The 17,418-nt window shown below is 35.9% G+C and overlaps 4 protein-coding genes and 1 pseudogene across 5 annotated transcripts; all 5 read left to right on the top strand.

Moving 5' to 3' along the window:
* Positions 1-40: 40 nt before the first annotated feature.
* Positions 41-2,462, top strand: LOC106432224 (UDP-glycosyltransferase 76C1). 2 transcript variants are annotated; one of them, XM_013873073.3, is made up of 3 exons: positions 181-784; positions 1,459-1,789; positions 1,892-2,462. In XM_013873073.3, exons 1-3 carry the CDS (start codon positions 304-306, stop codon positions 2,343-2,345), a joined length of 1,266 nt encoding a protein of 421 aa, XP_013728527.1. In that variant the 5' UTR covers positions 181-303; the 3' UTR covers positions 2,346-2,462. The 2 variants fall into 2 exon arrangements, with proteins under 2 accessions (XP_013728526.1, XP_013728527.1); XM_013873072.3 differs by having other exon boundaries at positions 41-784; positions 1,459-2,462.
* Positions 2,454-4,737, top strand: LOC106396760 (annotated as a pseudogene).
* A 497-nt stretch (positions 4,738-5,234) lies between these two features.
* Positions 5,235-7,783, top strand: LOC106432200 (UDP-glycosyltransferase 76C4). The gene is made up of 2 exons (XM_013873051.3): positions 5,235-5,746; positions 6,738-7,783. Exons 1-2 carry the CDS (start codon positions 5,269-5,271, stop codon positions 7,610-7,612), a joined length of 1,353 nt encoding a protein of 450 aa, XP_013728505.1. The 5' UTR covers positions 5,235-5,268; the 3' UTR covers positions 7,613-7,783.
* A 323-nt stretch (positions 7,784-8,106) lies between these two features.
* LOC106432196 (UDP-glycosyltransferase 76C4) lies at positions 8,107-10,631 on the top strand. Its single transcript, XM_013873046.3, has 2 exons — positions 8,107-8,636; positions 9,280-10,631. Exons 1-2 carry the CDS (start codon positions 8,153-8,155, stop codon positions 10,155-10,157), a joined length of 1,362 nt encoding a protein of 453 aa, XP_013728500.1. The 5' UTR covers positions 8,107-8,152; the 3' UTR covers positions 10,158-10,631.
* A 759-nt stretch (positions 10,632-11,390) lies between these two features.
* On the top strand, positions 11,391-13,269 carry LOC106432227 (UDP-glycosyltransferase 76C5-like). The gene is made up of 2 exons (XM_013873075.3): positions 11,391-11,957; positions 12,219-13,269. Exons 1-2 carry the CDS (start codon positions 11,468-11,470, stop codon positions 13,097-13,099), a joined length of 1,371 nt encoding a protein of 456 aa, XP_013728529.2. The 5' UTR covers positions 11,391-11,467; the 3' UTR covers positions 13,100-13,269.
* The last annotated feature ends 4,149 nt before the right edge of the window (positions 13,270-17,418 follow it).

Raw genomic sequence — 17,418 nt, 5'->3', positions numbered from 1 at the left:
ATATATATTGTGGTGCATTTTAAATGTGTGCTTTTGTATTTCTCTTTATCAAAAAAGTCTTCCAGACAATATATTTGTATCAAACTCAACTGTTCTTCGTAATTATCACCCACCAAAAAAGCAACATCCTTGTCCTAATCAAGTACATGTGTCACTCACACTTATCGTGTATGTCACTGTTTCAGTGGATAAACTACTTTTCTTATTTTTTTTTTGATAAAAAAACTACTTTTATTATTTTATGGTCCTTATTCTCTAGAAAGATAATCAGTTGCAAAGAGAAGAACAATCTTGATTCTTGAAATGGAGAAGAGAAACAAGAGACGAATGATTCTCTTCCCTCTACCACTACAAGGATGCATAAACCCTATGCTTCAGCTAGCAAAGATCCTATTCTCAAGAGGCTTCTCAATCACCATCATCCACACGCGCTTCAACGCGCCCAAATCTTCGGACCACCCTCTCTTCACTTTCCTACAGATCCCCGACGGTTTGTCCGAAACTCAGAAGCAGTCACGCGATGTCCTGCTTCAGCTCACGCTCCTCAACAACAACTGCGAGAACCCGCTACGAGAGTGTTTGACCAATCTCATCAAAGGTTCAGAAACAGAGGAAGGTGGTGAGATCAGCTGTTTGATCGATGATTCCGGGTGGGTTTTCACGCAGTCCGTTGCGGATAGTTTCAATCTCCCGAGATTCGTCCTCTGCGCGTATAAGTTCACGTTCTTTCTCGGACATCTTCTTGTACCTCAGCTTCGCCGTGAAGGGTTTCTTCCGTTTCCAGGTACTGCTTCGATCTCCAGAGCCGGGACCCATTCCAATTTTTTTTTTATAATCTTGTTTTTATACTTATAAAATTATATATATAAAAAACTATACAACCAAAAATCAGAATATAGATTTAGGGTGTGATGGGTAATTGCCGCTGATATTTTTTACAACCACAATTATAGAGTCTTAAATTTAAGCCAATCTTGATTTGTATTTTTTTTCTTCAAAATTCACATCCATTTTTTTTAAATTCACAACACTTTTTTAAACTCGTGTTTCTGTAGAAGCAAATACCTAAAACTCAAATTTATTTTTAAAAAAAAAATTAAATATATAAAACCAAATCATAAAAAATTACAACAATATTTTTATAAAATCACAGATCTTACCGATCACACCTATAAACTTTTGTTCAGGTAAATATATAGATAAATTCAGTTACAAAAAAAAATATATATATATATATATATAGATAAATTCTTTTTAAATAACATATAGATTTATATGTAAAAACGTTATTTATGTATTTTATATATAGATTAATATATAAAAATAAATAATTTTTTTAAATTGGAAGCCCTTATAATATTGGAGCCCCATTAAAATGTTTCATGTAAATGGGCTCAGGCCCGGCCCTGTCGATCTCATAATATGATCACTGTCTCTATTTCTTGAACTCTGTTTCAGATTCAGAAGCAGAGGACTCTGTTCCGGCGTTTCAACCGCTTCGAAAGAAAGATCTCGCGAGAATCATGGGAAAAAAAGATCAGGTCGAGCCGCTGGATGCTTACTTGGTCAAGATACTCGAGACGACGAAGCCAGCTTCGGGGCTCATAGTCATGTCCTGCGAAGAGCTCGACAGAGATTCGCTTTCCGAGTCCCACAAAGTCTTTGCCTTTCCTATATACCCCATTGGCCCACCTCACATCCATGTCGTGCCAGCTTCGTCTAGCAGCTTGTTCGAACCGGACCAGAGCTGCACTCCTTGGCTAGATAAGCAAGAAACGAGATCAGTGATGTACGTGAGCTTAGGGAGTATAGTGACAATCACCGAGTCTCAGTTCTTGGAGATTGCTTGTGGCTTAAGGCAAACTAACCTATCTTTCTTGTGGGTTGTTAGGCCTGGTTCCGTCCAGGGCCGAGACTGGATCGAGTCGTTACCATCAGGGTTCATGGAAGGTCTTAACGGAAAAGGAAAGATAGTGAAATGGGCGCCGCAGCTAGATGTTCTCGCGCATAGAGCAACGGGTGGGTTCTTGACACATAACGGATGGAACTCGACGCTAGAGAGTATATGCGAAGGGGTTCCTATGATCAGCTTGCCTTTTGTGTGGGACCAGTTGCTTAACGCGAGGTTCGTTAGCGATGTGTGGAGGATAGGGATTCACTTGGAAGGTCGCATAGAGAGGAGAGAAATCGAGAGTGCCGTGATAAGACTAATGGTTGAACCGGAAGGGAAACAGATTCGAGAGAGAGTTAACGCGTTGCGAGATGAAGTAAGAAGATCGGTTCAACGAGGAGGCTCGTCATCTCGGTATTTAGATGATCTGGTTGATCGTATTACATCATTCTAGCTTTGTAATTTAACCATGGGAGATCGTTAACCGGAAATGATTCTGGTCATTGTGTCGGACACTCTTGGTTTAAATGACCGTTGAAACTAAACTAATATTACATGTTGTTGTTTTGAATTTGAGGAGTTAATTGGTCACATTTTGTTCATGAAATGAGTTGGATTGATATTAGTCTGGATATAGTAAAATAATTTTACCGCGGATTTAGATCCTGAACATCCTGATATTTAAAAAAAAATGAAAGAGAAAAAAAATGAAAAGTGTGACCGTTATATGTTGCATATTGCGACTCTTGAACCTTCTTAACGGACTGTTTACTCTGTTCCTACTAGGCTACAAAACCAGATAAAGTTAAAGGGATCTGGTCTTTCTTTAGCACATCGAGAAGAGCAGAGTTTTGTCTCCACGTTATAAATATATATATTTTTAATGTCAGATAGATACTACATCTTATCTCAATTGTGACACATTGGCTTATATTATCAAGAGCATTGTATCTGGTTTGATTTGAAACACACAAGGAGAAAAGCTTCAATGGAGAAGAGTAACGGCCTACGAGTGGTTCTGTTCCCACTTCCTATACAAGGCTGCATTAACCCAATGTTTCAGCTCGCCAAGATCCTCCACTCAAGAGGTTTCTCCATCACTGTGATCCACACGCGCTTCAACACGCCGAAAGCTTCAAACCACCCTCTCTACACCTTCTTAGAGATCCAAGACGGCTTGTCCGAAGCAGAGGCAAGCACTCGCGATGTCACACTTGTCCTGACGCTTCTCAACCAAAGCTGCTGTAGAGGATGGATTCGACCATCCCCCAAGGCCCGAAGAATAGACGGCCCGATCCGTATAAGGTGAAGCGACAGCTCGGCTCCACGGCTCGAAGCGCTGATCTCTCGGCGCGACGCGAGAGTGCTTTTAGTCGATCGTATATCGAATAAACGTATCCGGCTCAACGGCCCTTCGAAGAAACGTGGGCTTCTCGGTCCAACGAGTTAAAAGCCCACGAAGGCGACGCGAGCTAGGTCACGGAAGAGCTTCAAGTCGATTATATAAGGAGAAGGGAGGTGCAACGTAAAGAGAATCCAAAATCACTCATACATACTGGGCGGCTGGATTAGGGTTTTACCTTTATTATCTCGCCTGGTTGTATCTTTCCAGTAAAGCTCTTCGAGCTCCGGCACCCTTTCCTTTACGCATTTCTTTTCCTTGTAACCGACGAAACGCTTTTCCGACCATCAATAAGACTTCTTTGCTTAACCCACGTCTAAAACCGAACGTTTCCTTGTTTAGTACCGTTTCTCGATCAAACAGCTGCGAGGCTCCCTTTCGTGACTGTTTGACTAAACTGCTGCAATCCGAAACAGAGGAAAGGAAACAGACGATTAGCTGTTTGATCGATGATTCTGGATGGATATTCACACAACACCTCGCTCAGAGTTTGAATCTCTCGAGATTTGTTCTTAGTACTTATAAAGTCTCCTTCTTTGTGGGTCATTTTGTTCTTCCTAAGCTCCGCCGTGAAAGATATCTTCAACCGCAAGGCTCTTCTATCGCATGTTCAGAACAAGACGAACCAGCAGAGGAGTTCCCGCCGCTTCGAAAGAAGGATCTTTTACGGATCCTCGACGAAGAAACAGAGGTTCTAGACTCGTACTCGGATATGATTTTGGAAACGACAAAGGCATCTTCAGGTCTTGTTTTCGTGTCATCCTGCGAAGAGCTGGATGAAGACTCACTCAGGCAAGCACGTAGAGAGTTTCAAGTCCCCATCTTTGCGATAGGACCTTCTCATAGCTACTTCCCGGGATCTTCTAGTAGTTTGTTCACACCGGACCAGACTTGTATTCAGTGGTTAGACAAACAGGAAGACAAAACCGTGATTTACGTGAGTTTTGGGAGTGTCGTGAACATCAGTGAAACAGAGTTGTTAGAGATATCTTGGGGTCTAAGAAACAGCGACCAACCCTTTTTGTGGGTGGTACGTGTTGGTATGGTCAATGGTACTAAGTGGATCGAGGCAATACCGGAGAAGGGGAAGATAGTGAAATGGGCACCGCAACAAGACGTTCTAAAGCATCGAGCTACTGGTGGATTCTTGACACATAATGGTTGGAACTCGACGGTTGAGAGTGTTTGTGAAGGCGTCCCTATGATTTGTGTGCCTTCTGTATGGGACCAGTTGCTAAATGCAAGGTTTGTTAGTGATGTGTGGATGGTGGGGCTTCATCTGAGATCGAGAGAGTGGTGAGGAAACTGTTGTTGGAACCTGAAGGTGAAGTGATCCGAGAGAGGATGAAACTTCTTGGGGAGAAAGTAGGAAGATCGGTTAAACAAAACGGTTCGGCTTATCGATCTTTGGAACGTTTGGTTGATCATATATCATCTTTCTAGCTTTTTATGGGTACTTTGATATCTTTGTCATTTTAGTATTTTGTAACTAATAAATTGTTAGTGTTTTGAAGATATTACTCCTTTGTGTTTGGCATTGTTGGAATAAAAACAAGACTAATTTGCATTTAGTTCTTTCTTTTTTTTGAAACCTTGATTTGCATTTCTTACATTCTAATCAAAACAAAAATCCCTAAATCATTTGCTCCGTACCAAGTCGAGTTCTTGCTTCTCTAATGTTGGAAATTTTAGTTTTGTGAATTCGACCCAATGCCAAAACATACTTTTGTTATTTCCAATATATTCGCATACAAACCGAATCTGATTTGAACCCAGATAATACTAAACAGATAAACTAAAATGGATCTGGTCTTTCTTTATTAGCTCATCGAGAGGAGCAGAGTGTTGTCTCCACGTTATATAAATATATAATTTTTTTAATGTCAAATAGACATCTTATCTCAAATGTGGCATTGCATTATATCATGAGGAGATTTGCATCTGGTTTGAAACACACAAATAGAGACGAGCTTCAATGGAGAAGAGTAATGGCCTACGCGTGGTTTTGTTCCCACTTCCTATACAAGGCTGCATTAACCCTATGTTTCAGCTCGCCAAGATCCTCCACTCAAGAGGTTTCTCCATCACTGTCATCCACACGCGCTTCAACGCGCCAAAAGCTTCAAACCACCATCTCTACACCTTCTCAGAGATCCCAGACGGCTTGTCCGAAGCAGAGGCAAGCACTCAAGATGTCACACTTCTCCTGACGCTTCTCAACCGAAGCTGTGAGGCTCCGTTTCGTGACTGTTTGACTAAGCTTTTGAGATCCTCAGAGGAAGAGAAACAGAGGATTAGCTGTTTGATCGATGATGCTGGATGGATCTTCACACAACCCCTTGCTCAGAGTCTGAATCTCCCGAGATTGGTCACTAATACCTATAAAGTATCCTTCTTTGTAGGTCATTTTGTTATTCCTAAACTCCGCCGTGAAAGATACCTTCCACTGCAAGGTACTATTTGCTTCTTATTTAACCTAAAACAGTTTTAATATGATTATAAAATATTTTCCTATAGAGGTTGACTTTCATGGTCCAATATTTCTATAAATCATCTACAGAGGTTACAATTTTATTAGTCATATGAAATCATCATCTATCAAAACGAGTGTTTTTAAAACCGGACCGGCTAGCGAACCGAAATGCTTTTGGGTCATGGGTCATTGTGGTTCGACCGGGTCTGAACCGGGTTTGATCGGATTTACTTAGATTAAACTAAATTTAATGATATTTTATAAATAATATGCATACTTTTTCAAAAAATAAATCATATCAAATAAAATGTTTAAATATCCATATTGTGTAGAAAAACTTAAAAAAAAACAATTAAAATCTAAAATTAATATGAAAAGTACATTTAAACTTTATTCGCAGATCTTATCACTCTACGTCTTCATCACCTTTTAAAAAAAGTATATACACATTAGGTAAAAGTTATATTTTGACATACAAATTTCAGAAACGAAAATGTTTCAATGATTTAAAGTATTCAAAACAAGTGATCATGAAATATTTTTTTTTTAAAGTGAGAAGTAAACAAAAACAATATCTTGACGTGAATATTAAACTTTGTGAATCTTATAATTTATGATTTGTAGAGAAGACAAAAAAAAATACGACAGACGAAAAATGAAGAAAAATGAATTGTTTCATTAACAAAATTTTAGCTTATATACAAACCGGGGTTTGGCCGGTTCATTGGGTCGCCGGTTCCCGGGTTTTTGACGGTTCGATAGGGATTTTTAACTGATTCGATTTTAGTTGGGTTTTAGCTTTAACCCAACCCAGATTATTTTCGGCTCATGGTTCAACCCGGTCCGACCGCCGGTTCGATCCGGGTTTAAAAACACTGATCAAAACTAACATTTATTATCAAATTATATTTATTATCGAATTAGCCAACAGGGTATATCAAAAAAAAAAAAACATTTATTCACATGTTCAGAACAAGATGAACCAGCAGAGGAGTTTCCGCCGCTTAAGAAGAAGGATCTCTTACAAATCCTCGATGGAGAAACAGAGGTTCTAAACTCGTACTCTGATATGATCTTGCAAACGACAAAGGCATCTTCAGGTCTTATTTTCGTGTCATCATGTGAAGAGTTGGATCAAGAATCACTCAGCCAAGCACGTAAAGACTACCAAATCCCGATCTTTGCGATAGGACCATCTCATATCTACTTCCCGGGCTCTTCTAGTAGTTTGTTCACAGTTGATGAGACTTGTATTCAGTGGTTAGACAAACAAGAAGACAACTCCGTGATCTACGTGAGTTTTGGAAGCGTTGTGAACATCAGTGAATCAGAGTTGTTGGAGATTGCTTGGGGCCTAAGAAAGAGCGACCAACCCTTCTTGTGGGTGGTACGGGTTGGTATGGTCAATGGCACTAAGTGGATCGAGGCTATACCGGAAAAGCTCATGGATAGGCTTGAGGAGAAGGGGAAGATAGTGAAATGGGCACCGCAACAAGACGTTCTAAAGCATCGAGCTACTGGTGGATTCTTGACACATAATGGTTGGAACTCGACGGTTGAGAGTGTTTGTGAAGGCGTCCCTATGATTTGTGTGCCTTCTGTATGGGACCAGTTGCTTAATGCAAGGTTTGTTAGTGATGTGTGGATGGTGGGGCTTCATCTAGAGGGTAGGGTTGAGAGAGATGAGATCGAGAGAGTGGTGAGGAAACTATTGTTGGAACCTGAAGGTGAAGTGATCCGAGAGAGGATGAAACATCTTGCTGAGAAAGTAGGAAGATCGGTTAAACAAAACGGTTCGGCTTATCGATCTTTGGAACGTTTGGTTGATCATATATCATCTTTCTAGCCATATTTATGAATGTTTTGATTCCTGTTATTTAAATTTTTCAACTAATAAAGTGTTAATGTTTTGGAGATATTTCTCTACCGTTGTAAACTTTGGTCTTTGTGGGTTCGACATTACATGCGTACCTCATCCACATTGCTGTGCATTTACTGTTTTAAACTTGACCGAACCAAAGACCATGCCTACATTTGTTTTTTTTGTTTGATAAACCCTATCGACTGATCCGGTCGGTTTCGAGAGAAACACACTTAGTGTTACAGAGTGGACCGGCTACTACACTGTACTGTCTGTTATTTATTAATATATTTTGCATAGAAACGTAATCTGAGCTTAACCTTAAGTATACCAAATATATTTATATTTTTAATTCTGACAACTAATGTTCATTATTAAATTGAATCACTAGTTCTTGTCCTTCTGTAACTACCAAGGGACATCATAGCTTATATTATTTTATTACGTTAAGTAGTAAATACCTCATCTCCAAGGATATATCATTCACTGAGCTTAGATCAGGAAAAAAATAGGGAGAAAGCTTCAATGGAGAAGAATAATGGCAGACGAGTGATTCTGTTTCCACTTCCACTACAAGGCTGCATCAACCCCATGATTCAGCTTGCCAAGATCCTACACTCAAGAGGTTTTTCCATCACTGTTATCCACACTCGCTTCAACGCTCCAAAAGCTACAAGCCACCCTCTCTTCAGCTTCCTAGAGATACAAGACGGCTTGTCTGAAACAGAGACAAGAACTGATGATAACACGTGGCTCTTCACTCTTCTCAACCGAAGATGCGAGACTCCGTTTCGTGACTGTTTGACTAACCTTTTGGGATCTTCTTCAGATTCAGAAACAGAGAGGATTAGCTGTTTGATCCATGACTCTGGATGGACCTTCTTCACACGATCCGTAGCAAAGAGTTTGAAACTCCCGAGATTGGTTCTCAATACGTACACAGTCTCCTTCTTTCTCAACCATTTTGCTCTTCCTAAGCTCCGCCGTGAAGTGTCTCTTCTGTCTCAAGGTATATTATTATTTCTCGCTTTACATACACCATTTACTCTCTAATATGAATATTCCCATCTGCGACATGAGTTTACATCTCCACAGTGCTCCTAAATCTGTAGTATAACTAACTGTATAAGCGATTTTGTTCTATAGAGAGTGCGCTTGAGATCTTAGCCAGTGTTTAGAAAATTTTAAGTTTCTTACATCTTGCGTATAGATCAAGCAATTTTTTTTGCTTCCCCTTTTCTATTTGTCACTTTATCATTCCATTTACTCTGAATAATAATATATAAGCGATTTTGCTCTATAGAGAGTGAGTTTGGTGCGCATGAGATCTTAGCGCAGCTCCAATAGTTAAACACCGTAAGAGTTTCTAAAAGAAAAAAAAATATTATAATTATTTAAATTTGTTTTATTATTTTTAAAGCAATAAAAACACCAATTTCTCTTTGGTGAATGACATCGGTTTTGTTGGTGTGAGAAGAGTTTCTAAAAAAGTCTAACATTAGAACTTTTGGCCATTCTTTTTACTTTTTTTTCTTAAATGTTTAGAACTCCTCTCGAACTTGTTGTTGGAGGTGCTCTTAGTATAATAGAAAATTAAGTTTCTAGCATCTTGCGTATAGAACAAGCAACTCTTTTATATATTCTTTTTACAGATTCAGAACAAGATGATCTAGTTCAGGACTTTCCCCCACTTAGGAAGAAGGATCTTTTACGGATTCTTAAAGAGAAAAGGGAGTACTTAGAACCCTACTTGAATATGATTTTGGAAACGACAAAGTCGTCTTCAGGCATTATAATCATGTCCTGCGAAGAGTTGGAGCAAGACTCACTATGCAAGGCACGTGACGCTTTCAAAGTACCAATATTTGCGATAGGTCCATCTTATAGCAACTTTCCAGCTTCGTCTAGTAGCTTGTTCACACAGGACGAGACTTGCATTCCATGGTTAGACAAACAAGAAGACAGATCCGTAATTTACGTGAGTTTCGGTAGCCTCATTTCCATGACCGGACCAGAGTTAACTGAGATTGCTTGTGGTCTAAGAAACAGCGGCCAACCATTCTTGTTGGTTGTTAGGGTTGGTTTGGTCAAAGGCACAGAATGGATCGATGCCATACCGGAAGAACTCATGGCAAAGGTTAACGAGAAGGGAAAGATAGTGAAATGGGCACCGCAACAAGAGGTTCTAAAGCATCAAGCCATAGGAGGATTCTTGACACACAATGGCTGGAACTCGACGGTTGAGAGTGTTCGTGAAGGCGTCCCTATGATCTGTTTGCCTTGTATATGGGACCAATTCGTAGATGCAAGACTTGTTAGTGACGTATGGAGGGTAGGGCTGCATCTAGAGCATCGGATTGAGAGAAATGAGATCGAGAGTTTGATAAGGAGTTTGTTTTCTGGAAATGAAGGAGAAGCGATCCGAGAGAGGATGAGACTTCTCAAGGAGAAAGTTGGAAGATCGGTTAAAGAAAACGGTTCGGCATATCGATCTTTAGAGAGTTTGATTGATCATATTTCATCTTTCTAGCTATATGTGTTGTTATGTCTTTGTGTTTTCAATTATGTATCTTGTTTTTTTTTGTCGGCAAAAATTAATTATGTATCTTGTTATTAAGTTGTTTTTAAATTGAGGAAACTCTTCCTTTGTGTTTGGCATTTGTGGAACTTACATTTATTTATATTACTAAAACCCCTATGAACAGTGGCGGAGCCAGCTCGGGTTTTTACAGGGGTCAAATGCATAATAAACATATGCTATATGGGTCAATAAGATAAATTTTTAGTAACTATTCTGCAAAATACAAGGAAAAATTTATTTTGATACAATTTCATATGGGTCATATGACCACCCTCACCAAGCTGTAGCTCCGCCACCGCCTACGAATTCCACATGGCTTGTCTGAAGCAGAGACAAGATCTCACGATGTCAATCTGATGCTCATTCCTATGGTTGATCATATAGCGTCTTTCTAACTTTTTATACGTGTTCTGATTCCTTTGTCATTTTAGTTTTTTCAACTAATAAATTGCTAGTGTTATTTTTCCTCTATGTTGGTTGGTAACTGTTGGAATAAAAACAAAGAAATATGCATATACATTTATTTATTTTCTTTTGAAACTTTGATTTGCATTTCTTGCTTTCTAATCTAAACAAAAATCCCTAAATCATTTTTTATATCAAGTGGAGCTCTTGCTTCTCTAATGTATAATGTATTACAAAGCGTACCTCATTGACATCGTAGTGCGTTTGCGGTTTTCATTTTGGGTAGTCCTAATCAAAGATCATACCGAAACTTTTTTTTTTTTTGATAACTTAGGTATTACCAGTCTTAGGTCCAGTCCTAAGATAAAAATGTTTTGTTTGCTATCTTCTATCATACTGAAAAACATCTGATCTATTAGGTTCATAAAACCAACTGGCCCAGAATTGGTGAATAAGTTTCCAGTGGTAGATCGAGTTCAAGAAACGGCCTCATTCGGCTTACGGCCATGGTCCTATAACCACTAGACCACCACCACCGGAGCCGAAACGAACTTTTGTTATTTCCGATATATTCCCATACAAACCAAATCTGATTTTAAACCTATAGTATACGATACATATTTTATATTATAGTTTTGACTACTAGTGTTCATTTTAAAATTGGACCCAACTAGCTCTTCTTGTCTTTCTCTACCTAAGGGGCATGTGGAGCAATCATGTAGGGTTGTGTCTCCACTCTTCACGTAACTATATTATTTAATTACGTTATAATAAAGACACCTTATCTCCAAGGAAATAGCATTCACTGAACTTTTAGATTTGGATCCGGAAAAAAGAAAAGGAGAAAAGCTTCAATGGATCAGAATAATGGCCGACGAGTGGTTCTGTTTCCACTTCCAATACAAGGCTGCATCAATCCCATGTTTCAGATGGCCAAGATTCTCCACTCAAAAGGTTTCTCCATTACTGTCATCCACACTCGCTTCAACGCTCCAAAAGCTTCAAGCCATCCTCTCTTCACCTTCTTAGAGATACAAGACGGCTTGTCTGAAACAGATATAAGAACTGATGATAACACTTGGCTCTTCACTCTTCTCAACCGAAGATGTGAGGCTTCGTTTCGTGAATGTTTGACTAAGCTTTTGGGATCTTCAGATTCAGAAACAGGGGAGAAGAAACAGATGATTAGCTGTTTGATCCATGATTCTGGATGGACCTTCACAGGATCCGTAGCTGAGAGTTTGAAGCTCCCGAGATTGGTTCTCAATGTGTACACAGTCTCCTACTTTCGCAGCCATTTTGCTCTTCCTAAACTCCGCCGTGAAGTGAATCTTCTGTCGCAAGGTATCTTTTCATGTTCCGATCTTTTTAGATATATTTGAAATTAGGGTTTCGTTAAGTATTACTGATTCGGTCATATGAATTTATCCACACATGAGTTTACATCAACAATCTTATCTATTTGTAGTATAATTAAATTTTAAGCAATTTTGTTTTATGGAGAGTGAGTTTAGTGTCCTTGAGATATTAGGGTTTCTTACATCTTGCGTACAGATCAAGCAACTCTTTTTTTTTTTTCTCTGCTCTTCCTTTTTCAATTTACAGATTCAGACCAAGACGATGTAGTTCAGGAGTTTCCACCACTTCGAAAGAAGGATCTTGTGCGGCTTCTTAAAGAGAAAAGAGAATACTTAGAACCCTACTTGAATATGATTTTGGAATCGACAAAGTCGTCTTCAGGCATTATATTCGTTATGTCTTGTGAAGAGTTGGACCAAGACTCATTACCTAAGGCACGTGAAGAATTCAAAGTACCGATCTTCGCGATAGGTCCATCTCATAGCAAGTTCCCAGCCTCGTCTAGTAGCTTGTTCACACAGGACGAGACTTGCATTCCATGGTTAGACAAGCAAGAAGACAGATCCGTAATCTACGTGAGTTTCGGTAGCCTCGCTTCCATGACCGGACCAGAGTTAATTGAGATTGCTTGTGGTCTAAGAAACAGCGGTCAGCCCTTCTTGCTGGTTGTACGGGTTGGTTCGGTTAAAGGCACAGAATGGATCGAGGCCATACCGGAAGAACTCATGGCAAAGGTTAACGAGAAAGGAAAGATAGTGAAATGGGCACCACAACAAGAGGTTCTGAAGCATAGAGCTATAGGAGGATTCTTGACACACAATGGTATGAACTCGGTTGTTGAGAGTATTTGTGAAGGCGTCCCTATGATCTGTTTGCCTTGTTTTTGGGACCAATTCTTATATGCAAGACTTGTTAGTGACGTGTGGAGGGTAGGGCTGCATCTAGAGCATCGGATTGAGAGAAATGAGATTGAGAGTGCGATAAGGAGATTATTGTTTGGAAGTGAAGGAGAAGCAATCCGAGAGAGGATGACACTTCTTAAGGATAAAGTCGAAAGATCGGTTGAAGAAAACGGTTCGGCGTATCGATCTTTAGAGAGTTTGATTGATCATATATCGTCTTTCTAGCTTTATATAGGTGTTTTTATTTATTTCTTTGTCATCATAAATTTCCAACTAATAAATTATTAATGTTTTGAAGACTTTTGTTATGTAATCAAAGAGTTCTTGCTTCTCCAATGTTGGAAACTTTAGGTTTTGTGAATTCGACCCGAAATGAAAATCTCTTTTTCTTTTTCTTTTATTATTGCATTTAGGTTTATAACTTTTATTTGCATTTCTCATTTACAAGACAAAACAAAAATCCCTAAATAATTTGCGCTAATATATCAGTTAGAGCCTTGCTTATCTAGTGTTGGAAGCTTTAGTTTTGGCGAATTTGACCCAATGTATAATGTACCTCATCGACTTCGCCAGTGGGTTTGCTGTTTTCATTTTGGCTTGACCTATCCAAAAAAACATGCAGAAACTAAACATTTGTTAATTGTTATTACCAATACTAGGATTCAAACCCCGCGAATTCGCGGGGAAACTATATATTAAATTTTATATATAAAGTGAGATATTTTAAAATAAACTATAATTGATACTAAAATTAGATAGATAAAAAAATACAACACAATTTTTTAATAATATAAAATTTTATTAAAATAAAAATACTAATAATTCCTTCAAAAATTAGTTTAATGCTATAAAGAATATATAAATATTCTTAAAAATCAAATATCTTGTCGTCGTTGTCTATTGCACTATTATCAACACTGAATTGCTTAGAGTGGTTATATGTGAAAATATATAAACTAAAAATGATGATAAAATACATAGTTTTTATAACATTCCATTCGAATATTAAGATTACAGAAGGAAAAATTGCAAAATAAAATATAGTGAAAATACATGAAAAGTAATATATATGATCATAAAACTATTTAAGTGATCATAAAACTATTAAGGTAAAAACGTATATAACAAAAATTGGTGAAACAATAATATTTATATAAAAGAGACAAGTGTTAAAAGATGTTACCCCCAACAGATGAATTTGTTAGAATGAATATATTCATGCGAATATTATATTGGATAAACATAATTGTATGGTACGCTGCTGGCTTTTGTTTCGTACATGTTTGGTTGAAAATTGAACATATGTAAAAAATTTGACTACTTAGGCTTTGATTGGTAACATGTGATAACATTGATTTAGTTTGAGTTAAAGGTGTAACTCATAGATAACTCAAAAATGTCACCAATCATGTATTAAATTTAGTTTTTTGATTTTACGTTTGAGTTATCATGTATTATGGTTGAGTTACAATTTTGAGTTATACCCTTTATAAAATTGTTAAATCAAAACTTAATGCAACATCATGCCTAATCTCATGTTTTAGAGTTGAGATACAGTCATAATTAAAGTTTCTATCAAAATTACAAGTGAACATAATAAATTCCAAACACACCACGTAAAAAAAAAGCTTTCATGTTCAATGTTTTGGAATTTTTTGTTTGTAAATAAAATGTTATTTATATTTCCAAAACCACCATGGCAATATCTTATTCTTATTTCTAGAAATATTTTGGGAAAATTGTTTTTTTAAAGCAAAAAAAAATGATAACTATGTTCTTTTAAACTAATATCTATTTTGTGTCATTTTTACCTATAATACCCTTTAATATTTTTGAAAATAAAATTTAATAAATAGTTTTACAAACAAAAAAATTTGGAAAAATAGTAACTATTGATAAAATACCTATATGAACTTAGTGGTATTTTTTTCAGTTCTAAAAATGTTTAAAACATAATTTTCAGATTCTGTTCTAAATAAAGTAGAAATGACATTCTACGAAGTAGAAAACGAAATCCATTTTTTTCATTGAATCTAAAATGTTTAGAAAACGTGATCTACATAAATAAGAGTATTCTAAAAATATTTAGAATACACATTCCGCGCTTAACCTACCGATTTAAAATCTTTAAAAATCAAAATTTACACATTAATATAAATCTAAAACACGTAGAAACTGACTTCTACAGATTTACTGTAAATCTAAAATATGTAGAAATCAAAATCTACACATTACTATAATTCTAAAAACCTGTAGAAACCAATTTCTACATATTAGATGTATTCTACGGATAAGAAATCAATTCCTAAAAATATGGAAACAAAATATTTGGGAATATTCACTTTCATATTTTGAAAAATCGATCTTTTAAAAAAAAAACGAAAAAAGTGGTAACCTTCTTCTCACGCCGTCTTCTATATTCCATTGATTGTTCACAAAATTTTCACATTAATTCTACCATGATTCATATCTATGCTTTCACAGATCGATCGGTCTATAATTCAAGATCGGTCGATCCGTATGAAATGGACCTTTGACTATCGAGTGAAATGGACCAGGTCGATCAGTATATGCTCCGCGTTTTTTTTGTTCTGCTTAAAGATCAGGATCAATCGATCAGTTCGACCTTGTAATTTTGGATCGATCGATCCCGCTTGATCGAACTCATTATTTATTATATTTAAAAATTACAATTTTAAGGGAATTATTGCTATTTTGAAAATAATTAACCTAACGGGACATAAAGTATATGAGATTAGTCTAAAGGGACATAGTTATCATTTTTTGCTTTTTTAAAAAAATTTCCCAAATATTTTTAACATTATTATACAACTTCACCTAATTTTGTGTTAGTCAAAGATTTTTTATTCTATTCCTTTTTCTTATTTTTGTATATTTAACTTCTTCTTTTTAATTATTATTTTACAAAATCTTATTATTTGTAAATTTTATTTGTAAATTTTATTTGTAATATAAATTTATAAATTATTTTGTTATTGATAAATATTATAATCCGTAATTATAGTTCTTAGAAAAATATATATTGCAACATAATTTTTGTTAAAATTTATTTTATTCATTTATTTTTATTATTTATTTATTTTTAATAGGTTAATGTTTTTTTGTTATTAATAATAATTCATTGTCTTATGTTTATATTTATTTGATTAAAAACCATACTTTAGATTGTAACTTTTATTTTTACTGCAAACTTACCACATAAAGTTACAGTTTTTACCACATGATTTTTACCGCAAGTTACATCGAATTGTAATACATATTGCAACTCGATTTTAATACTACATGTCACCAGTCGGAGCCTTAATATTTTTACTCATACATAATATCTTTATAACTCTTCATAAAATAATTGGTTATAGTCACAAAACTATATGATGATTATAAGAATTTTTTTTCTTTTCAGTTTCAAGATTCAAACCCATGAATTTTTCATAAAATTGTTGATTGAAATTAAAAAGCTTATTTTCCTAGAATTTCATGTATTTTGCAAAATCCAGTATGATCATTAATCACCATAATATCTATGAAATTATAATTTTATAGTGAACTAATTTGAAAAATAAGCAATTGATCTGGTGTATCCAAAGTGATGCTACTTTCATGGCATGTTTTCCACTTTTCATCTATTTCACATATCTATACTATTAAAACACAATCCTTACTAAGATTATGTCCTTATTTTTCAATTTATTTACAAGATTATGCCGTTCCATTATTTAATTTTTAATTTTTAATTAAAACCGTATGGGTAACACCCACGTTTTAATCTCTTTGTTTTTTACTTTTTTGTTATTAACTTTTAAAAAATAGTTGAACCTATGGCTTTTTTTCACTCATCGTTCATAAACTAATTGTAACTATAATATTATTCATTTTTATACACAAATATATGGTAACATAATTCACACATGATTTATTCTGAAACACACTAAACATCAATACGTATTATATTCTCTAAATTCTTGATATTACCCAATACACAAACCCTAAACCATATTTACAAAATCTATACTATTGTGTCTAATAGCCGACTGCAAAAAATATCATTATTGTAAAACTCTCTACAAAAAGTATCATTATTGTAAAACCCTAAATTCTTGATATTACCCAATAACGTTACCAAACCACTAAATATTCTTTGTAGAGAGTTTTACAATAATGATATTTTTTTGCAGTCGGCTATTAGACATAATAATATAGATTTTGTAACCAAATGAAAATACAATCTACTATTTATTAATTGAAGGAATCGAGTAAGAGACTTAACTTCTTCATAAAAAAACAAATCGTTACCAACAAAATTGAAGTCAGTGATCTTAAACAATTCTTAACAAAATAAAGTAACTTCCATTGTAGTTAAGAATAACTTAGGAAACAATATAATCCATTAACTACAATATCTATAATATTTAATTCGTTGGATTCAAATCCCATATTTCAGAAACTTAATACAGTCCTAAGCCGTCTAAGAGAAGTTGGGAAAAATACCCTCATGTTAGCCAAGGTCGGAGATAATGGGAAAA

This window comes from Brassica napus, chromosome C9, assembly GCF_020379485.1.
Source record: "Brassica napus cultivar Da-Ae chromosome C9, Da-Ae, whole genome shotgun sequence".
NCBI lineage: Eukaryota > Viridiplantae > Streptophyta > Magnoliopsida > Brassicales > Brassicaceae > Brassica > Brassica napus.
Note: the sequence above shows the minus strand (reverse complement) of the source record. Positions and strands in the feature narration are given on the sequence as shown.

Bases quoted from the DNA above. Each gene is read 5' to 3' on its own strand.
- LOC106432200 (XM_013873051.3), top strand. From the start codon at position 5,269: ATGGAGAAGAGTAATGGCCTACGCGTGGTTTTGTTCCCACTTCCTATA. The intron at 5,747-6,737 runs GTACTATTTGCT...TCACATGTTCAG, and splicing joins AAGATACCTTCCACTGCAAG to AACAAGATGAACCAGCAGAG.
- LOC106432196 (XM_013873046.3), top strand. From the start codon at position 8,153: ATGGAGAAGAATAATGGCAGACGAGTGATTCTGTTTCCACTTCCACTA. The intron at 8,637-9,279 runs GTATATTATTAT...TTCTTTTTACAG, and splicing joins AGTGTCTCTTCTGTCTCAAG to ATTCAGAACAAGATGATCTA.
- LOC106432224 (XM_013873072.3), top strand. From the start codon at position 304: ATGGAGAAGAGAAACAAGAGACGAATGATTCTCTTCCCTCTACCACTA. The intron at 785-1,458 runs GTACTGCTTCGA...ACTCTGTTTCAG, and splicing joins AGGGTTTCTTCCGTTTCCAG to ATTCAGAAGCAGAGGACTCT.
- LOC106432227 (XM_013873075.3), top strand. From the start codon at position 11,468: ATGGATCAGAATAATGGCCGACGAGTGGTTCTGTTTCCACTTCCAATA. The intron at 11,958-12,218 runs GTATCTTTTCAT...TTCAATTTACAG, and splicing joins AGTGAATCTTCTGTCGCAAG to ATTCAGACCAAGACGATGTA.